This window comes from Corvus brachyrhynchos, unplaced genomic scaffold (genome assembly GCF_000691975.1).
Source record: "Corvus brachyrhynchos isolate BGI_N302 unplaced genomic scaffold, ASM69197v1 scaffold101, whole genome shotgun sequence".
NCBI lineage: Eukaryota > Metazoa > Chordata > Aves > Passeriformes > Corvidae > Corvus > Corvus brachyrhynchos.
Genome location: NW_008237239.1, coordinates 22,501,611 through 22,509,364, shown reverse-complemented (window position 1 = coordinate 22,509,364; position 7,754 = coordinate 22,501,611). Strand labels below are relative to the sequence as shown.

Below are 7,754 nucleotides of genomic sequence, written 5' to 3'. Positions count from 1 at the left end.
AAATATCTGTACACCTATTTCTCCTGGGCGGTGGCGGTGTTGCTGCCTGCCATCCCGGCTTTCATTTGGAAGCGCCTCCGGCATAACCTTCAGAGGCAGCCAGATTTTTAAGCGTTCAGAAGGGCAGCTGGGGAGCAGGAACATCTGCATGGGAGCAAGGTCTCCTCTGGCCTCCTGCAAAATCTCTGCCTGGCAGGGTGGGGCTTGTCGTGGGGTTTTTTTCCCCCTTTTTTTAAATGTAGGTGTTTGTTGTCTGTGTCTCCAGCCAGGCTGGCCATGCACTTGGATGAACAGGGAAGCAGGGAAGCAGTCCCAGCCCCGCTGTGTGCCTGTGTCCCCTTGGGGGCCCAAGGGAAAACAGCCACTCGGGTAGGACACAGGAACTCAGCCCCAACACAGGTGTCCTTGGATGTCCCCGAAGTGTCACCTCCAGCCCCTGCTGGCTCCGATGTCCTCAGCAGTACTGGGACCAATGCGAGTTGCTGCTCCCGCATGTGAAGTGTGAGCCGGGCTTTGAGGTTTTACTTGTGTTGAGTAGTTCTGCAGGGCTGTGGTGCCTTTATGCAGTGACAAGCAGTTGGCTGATAGAGTATTTGGGCTCAGTGCTGGCAAAATAATCTTTCTGACCCTCTCGGGGAGGGTCTGATTTCAGCTCTGCCAGCAGAATCGCCCTTTGGGGCTAAGTGTTGCGCCTTTCTTGCGGGACAAGAGAAAGCAGTGCTAGTTCAGCCAGAATGGAGAAAGAAAGCTACAAATCTTTTCAACTTCCCATATAATGTTGTGTTTTGTTATTTTTGTGTTCTGGGGCTGAAAGTGAGTGGTATTTGCACACTGAGATGGTGTTCCAAGTCCCCTGGCATTTTAGCAGCGTGCCCATTCTGACTTTATTTATTGGCAAGAACCTAGAAATCCTTCCTCCTAATTTTGGCCCCACCACTTAGGATTTCTTATAAGTTTGTTTCCTTCTCTTCATATTTACCGACAGCAGTGGTTGCCACAGCCAAAACTTAGGAGAACATCAGGCTGTCAGTATCATCCCAAAGCTTTCTCTTGATCTAAACATAGCAAAGAGAATACAATTCTCTTCATCTAATTGCCATCAAAGAGAACAATATGTATAAGGAGGAATTTTAACTCTCAAGTGGATAATTAAGTATTCTGCCAGGCTATAGCAGCTGTTCTGTGCCTTGTAGTGGTATTATTTGTGATGGATGAAATGCAAAGCAAAGGATTTAGATTGTTTGCAGTATGAAAATAAAAGGCAAACTGAGGCTAGATCTTAATGTTAGTGAACTGGCCCAGTTTAATCAAAACCCATAAGCTGGTTTATCACAGCTGAGGAAAGAGGTTTCTTGCATGAAGGACATCTGGAAAAAGAATCAGTGACTCCTGCTTCCCTTCAGGATTCACAAGACTGCTGTAAAGCAGGAGTAATTGTATTCCCACCTCAACTCCTCTAAGAAGCACTTACTACTGACCTAGTTTTTGTCCTCATTCACTTTTGCCGTACAGTTTTGAGAGTTGGGTCATTTTGCTTTGAAGCATTGTATGATTTTTTGAATGGGACCTGATGGTTGGAGAAGCAGAGAGGAGAACGTTGCCTGATATAACTTAGTGCTTCAGTTTGATGATGGACTGGGACTTCATTCAATGTATTTGGTAGACCACACTCTAAAGCTTTCTGTGAATACAGATACAGCTTACATTTGTCTCAGTGCTCCATGTTTTCCACTCCTGAGCTGTCCTTCCCCACTTTTTCATCTCAGCCTGGAAAAACAGTCAATAGGCACAGATGTATTTGCTGTCATGTGCATGAGTAGGAAAGAAGGCTCCCTTGCTTTCCATTATGGTGTATGCAGCATCCTTTTGGCAGGCGGAAATCATCTCCACAAGATGTTTTTCCTCAGTTTAAGTAGTTAAATGAGACCAGAAAACAATGTGGCTTTGTAACACCCATGTCTTAGCTACCTAGTGCTCTGTGGCTCCCTTTTTGTTTGACAAGCAAGTCCCAGGCTTTCTGTTCTTTCCCTCTGCTCAGCCCAAAGGGTGCTGTTGTGCTGGGCATGTGTGTGACAGTGACCAGGCTGGTCCTTCCTCCCCTGGAGGTCAGACTGATCAAACCACAGCTCTCTCTGGCAGCCAGCACAGCTTTGGTGCCGGTTCAAAGTGCACCTCTGATGAATAAATAGTGGCATTAGACAAAATCCCTGCTGAGTCCATGGTGGGGCAGAGGGGGAGAGCCAGTGTTCCTGCCTCTGTAAACCATATGTCCAAGGCCCCTGCTTAGATAAGAGTCACAAAGCCATGCTTCCAAGGGTTTTGCAGACCTGAGGTGAGGGTGGGCTGCTTGTCTGGGAGTAAGCAGAGGGCTTGTCACCTTAAGGCTCAACCCTACTGGAAGGGGGATGCACAGTGCTCTGTATTCCTGGTGTGAGCGCTGCCACTGGGGCTGCTCCCAGAGCCTCTCTCAGGGCCAGCCCTACTGGGACCTGGCTCTGTGACAGCAAAGGGAAACAGGTGCCTCACTGTCTTTTCAAAAGCACTACCCAGCTGATGAGCACCTGGTGTTGGAGGGTGGTGGGACAACCCCTTTGGCAGGACAGTTTAGATCAATCTAAGGCAGCTGTGACTTCAGTGTCTGCTTGTTGCTGCCAGATCGCCCTTGCTACCTCTCAAGGCTGCTCGAGGCTTTCTAAGGCATTGAAATACAAGCGCTAGCCGGTATAAAGCTGAAAAGATACCTTCCACATCTGCTCCTGTAAAGTCTTGGATTTACTGGGGTGTGTTTGTGTCAACCCTCACTGTGTAAACAAGGGACAGTGAAGCTGTATTCAGGTCTGAATCTGCTTGCTGACCAGAAATATCATGGCACCTTTGCATGTCCATATACTTGCTGGGGGAGCATAGGAGGAAATGTCCTTAAAATTGGCTGTATTTCAACACGAGTTTATTTCTTCCCATGTAATTGTGAAGGTTAGTAATTGGCACTGTGGTTTTGCTATTGGTTTAACCCCTCCAGTGGGCATAAGTAGGGTGTTGAAAGTAGGGTAATTGGCTGCCCCTTTTAAATCCTCTGCAGAATTGCTCTCTTTATGTAGCAAAAATGATTTCTTAAATAATGTGAGAAGAAGTTATTCAGTATTTTCATTGGGTTGTTAAAACCTAAATATTCATCCCAAACTATCAGTGAGTAAATCTTTATTTATCTCCTCCCTGGTCTCTGACATGGGCAGAAGGTTTTGAGTTATTTAAATTCCATAGGTCACAGATCCTGTGGCATGCATAACTTATCCTGTTCTTCATCCAGAAATATGTCATGATGGAATGACTTTATATACCTGACCTCTTTTAAGACCTAAATCCTGTAACTGGAGGAGAGTCTAGTAACCCAGCTGTAAATTGTGAGCTGTCATGTGCTCAGTCAAAGGAGTGTGTTAAGCATCCAGAGAGGAGATTTTGGTCTCTGTAAGAAATAAGCACACAAGTGTTAAGCAGCTCACTTGGTAAGAATACAAGATTACTATGAAGCTGATAGGCCTGGTGTAAGGGTTAGCCCTGTTTTGTTTCCTATAACTGTACCACTTTTATCACCAAATGAGGAACAAAATGATATGAAAAAGCATGAGAAGCCAGGGGAGGTGCAGATGTCTGAAAAAATGTTTCACTTTGGTAGATTGAGTTGATGTTCTAAAATTTCTTGAAGATGCAGATATGTTGAGGAGGCTGTGAAAGAAAGGGGGATCTCCCACTCCTCCCTTTTTCCCTTCCTCCAAAGTGAATTTCAGTTTCTTCAGTGAGGAGCAAGAATATCTTACATATCTTCAAAGTATCTATTCTGACGTCTCAAGACAGTAGGGTGTGCTGGTTGGGCTGTGAATGTATGATTCAGATTTAAGTGACTGTATCCAAATCACGTGGCTTCTTCAGCTTCCTCTTCTATTTCCTGAGACACAGGAGCTTGGGTAAGGTTCTGTAGAGGTGTTCTGGTAGATATAACTGCTTACAGTGCATTAGAGGTATAGTTTCACTTGTGGACGAGTGGCTGAGTATCAGAAAGTGATTAATTACTTGCTTTGTTAAGCTGACGTAATAAATGCTAGAAGGAATTTTCCTATCAGCTGTATTTAAAACTTCCTGAAATCCCGATTTTAAGGCTGTTCTGCAGTGTTCAGGGCAGTGTACCTTCTCCCTCTGGTGTCTAGAAAGAAGAGCTGTTCCTTTCCTTCCTGCACTGTGTCACTGCTTTGTCTGCTTTTCTGCATAGCAATAGGTGAAAAGAGGCCAAGCATTTTTAGCCCCCGCATTTATTTTCCATGGTTTTGCCCATCCAAGTAGTTTTGCTTTTGATCACAAGACAACATAATTGTTCATAATAATTCTGTGATTCTGTGATAAGGGAAAACCCACAAGTGGCTGTCCATAGGAGACGGGTCTTTCCCTTGCTATGCAAACCTCTCTTTGTCCATGGGCAAAGAGAAGCACTGCTAATAAAATTCATCTGGTTAATAAACAGTCATAAGACAGCATGTAGCTCCTGATTAGTGGCTTATGTAAAGCTGAGACTTCAGGTTACTAAGAAACTTCTGCTCCTTGCTGATGCTCGCGGGAGTGTTGTGTAAGAGCTGAGCTCTCTGAGCTTCCTGACAGGCAGCCCGTGTATGAGGTGAAGCTGTGTTTGGCCCCTGCCAAACAAACACTGCGTGCTGAGAAACCTCCTTTGTGGAAGATAAGGTGTACTGATGGGAGAAGGGAAATAGAGGCAGCAAGCGTGAAAGCTGTGGCAAATACAAAGTTTCTTCAGTGCTGCATTTTGCTGATCTCTCTGCCTGCAGCAGTCCCAGCCACTTTAACAGAATGGACTGTCATGCCTGGGTGGGGGCAGGATAAATCTGCGGTTGGGAGAAGATGGAGCTGCATGGCATGCTGGAGCTTCCCTGCTGAATCCTCTTCAGACTTGCAGTTTTTTGCAGTGTGGTGCTCACTGTTTTCTTCCCCTCTGCTCTGCTTGTCCCCACAGCCTTGAGTAGTGCTTGGCTGTGCCCTCCTGAGGTCCCCCTCGGAAAGCGGCGATGATCACGTTCATGAACAATTCGGACAGCGAGGAGGAGCCCTGCAATGAGAGAACATCCCTGATGTCTGCAGAGAGCCCTCCAGTACCCTCCTACCAGGATGGCCTGCAAGCCTCAGAAGCAGGGGAAGCACAGGCACATAGGGTAGGTGTGTGTCCCTCACGGGGACATGGGGTGTGGTGACAGAAGTAGTCCTGCTACCCCTCAATCCCTCCTACCAGACTGGCTTCTAGGATTGGCTTTGGTCAGTGTTGTTTCCCTGGTGTCACTCTCAGCCAGCAGCAGCACTGCCTGTTGCCATTTCCTCCACTCTGACTTTTTCCCCATTTTTATCTCCATATATACTCCTCCCTTTTCCTTCCTTTTGGTAAAGATACAGGCTTTTAATCAGGACCTGATGCACATAAGACTGTTGCAGGATATCCTTTTTAGCCTTCTTGTTTTGCCAGATACCCTTTGTCTGCTCTGGTCAGATGCAGCTAATGTTAGAATAGAATCTAGTCCAGGTGCCAGTGAAGCAGCAGGATAAAGCAAGCACAGCGTTGTTGGGAGAGGAGGAACATGTCAAGCTTATGTCACTTCAGATGACATTTTTTCTATCTAGTTCTGGGCATCTTGTCCTTTATGTTCATATGTCCATCTATATATTTGCACTGGAAGAGGCCCTCAGATACTTATGGTATTGGTTTAAAAACTCTGTTGCAACCTGTTTGCAATGGAATTTCTAATTGTATTGTTCAGTTGGTACCTGTCTATTAGGACTCAGCTGCTATGCTGTGGTGGCCTACAGCAGCCCTGTGAGATATGATGGAATGAAGCTTTGAACACAAAGAAAAGAAGCATCTTAACATATTTGCTAATACTTCTTTTCAGAAGAGGCGAGCAGGCAGCAGCCGTGGCCCGAACAATATCGCTGGTGGAGAAATGTCTGGCTCGGGTGTTCCAGTGAGAGAAAGCGCCCTAGAAAATGAAGAGGAGGAACTGACTCTGAAATATGGAGCAAAGCATGTAATCATGCTCTTTGTGCCTGTCACCCTTTGTATGATTGTTGTCGTCGCCACCATAAAGTCAGTGCGCTTCTATACGGAGAAAAACGGGCAGCTGTAAGTGGGGTCTGCAAACAGCCTGAGTATGTGGGACCCCCTGCTCCACACACACGCTCTGTGCATGCAGAGTGCTTCCTTGGCAGGCTGGGAGAAGCTTTACACAGGTAAAGGTGGCTGTAGAAACATACAGAGAGCTTACTAAAGTACGCTACGTTCACCTGTGCAAGTTTTTCCCATACCTGCATTATACTGATTCGTTAGCACTGTCATTTAGGGTGCCCTGAGTGAGGCCTGTGAGCAGCATAATAATGAAGCTGCTTCATTCTGCAACATAAAAGGCCCAGGCTGAACTCCTAGGCTGTTCACTCACTAGTTGGCAGCAATCAGGGAATAGCATGTTCATTTGGATGAGTGTCTCATTTCCTGGTGATATTTCTGGTTCCTAAACACTCATGGTGTGGATACGTAATTCCATCCAGCTCTTGCTGACAGTGCCTGGCTCCTGGGGCTCTGACTGTGCTTCATACATGGGGTGGAGAAAGGGGGACCGTGGTCCCTTGAACTGAATCAAACAAATCAAAATGGGGGGAGGAGTGTAGGGTGGTGAGAAGGGATAAAAGAGTCCAAGACTCTCCTACCAAGTGTGGAAAGAAAGGGTGTCCCCCATTTCAGAACAGCACCTGGGAAGTATCCTTATAATTATCATGGAGAGGTTCCAGAGCATGCAATAAAAATTCATGGCCTGCAGAGCACTTACTAAAATAAAGCATTTATACTCTAGGTCTTTTTGCTTAGAGCTCTGCCAGCCACAGCTGCTATGTAGGAATGTGCTTTTGAAAGCGACCACTAATCTTTAGTTGATAATTAACTTGAGCCCAGCCCCTTCAGAGGCTACATCTCATGTTTGATGTCCTTGGCAGTCCTACCTCCCTTTCTTTCCCACACACAGAGAGGTCTGGTTTTATCTGGGACAGGTGCTTAGAAGAGAATATATATACTTCATACTTCTGCTTTATCCTGCAGGATTTACACCCCTTTCAGTGAGGATACCCCATCTGTGGGCCAGCGTCTCTTGAACTCGGTGTTGAACACCATCATAATGATCAGTGTCATCATTGTCATGACCGTGTTCCTAGTGCTGCTCTATAAATATCGCTGCTACAAGGTAAAGCATTCATGCCAGAGCCTTTTCCACCTATGTGCTGTGAGCCTGGGATCAAAAGGGCCTTGCATGCCAGTGAGAAACAACAGGCACTGCACTGCCTCGTCCTCTTTTGCAGGAATGACTGTGCAGAAGCCTTTGTCAGTGGTGGCTCTGAATTGGCTTTGCTATTATTTTGTTGCTAATGGCATGCCCTTAAAAGCAAGGTCTACTTTGTGTTATTCAGGTCTGAGTTTTCTGCATCTGATCCAAATGCTTTGCCATTTGTACTTATGGACTAAGTTGTACCATTTACTGTGAATGCCTTCTATTAGGACATTTCAGACAAGCCTTGTGGAAACTGGTATTATTCCTGCCTGTAGAAGCTCTGGTGGAAGAGCACAAGGCTTGGAGGGAAAGGCACATGCAGGTTCTGTGGTGCCCAGGGAGTTCGTACATGTGGTACCAGCCCAGCATTTGAGCTCTGGCCATTCCTGC

The 7,754-nt window shown here is 46.2% G+C and overlaps 1 protein-coding gene across 1 annotated transcript in view; it reads left to right on the top strand.

Annotated features, from left to right (window-relative positions):
* The first annotated feature begins 315 nt into the window (after positions 1-315).
* Positions 316-7,754, top strand: part of PSEN2 (presenilin 2) — an 18,294-nt gene continuing 10,855 nt past the window's right edge. The window contains exons 1-4 of the mRNA XM_008630390.2: positions 316-501; positions 5,018-5,213; positions 5,943-6,172; positions 7,139-7,280. Of these exons, the coding sequence (XP_008628612.1) occupies positions 5,070-5,213; positions 5,943-6,172; positions 7,139-7,280 (516 nt within the window). The 5' untranslated portion in view covers positions 316-501; positions 5,018-5,069. The remainder of the gene's footprint in view (positions 502-5,017; positions 5,214-5,942; positions 6,173-7,138; positions 7,281-7,754) is intronic.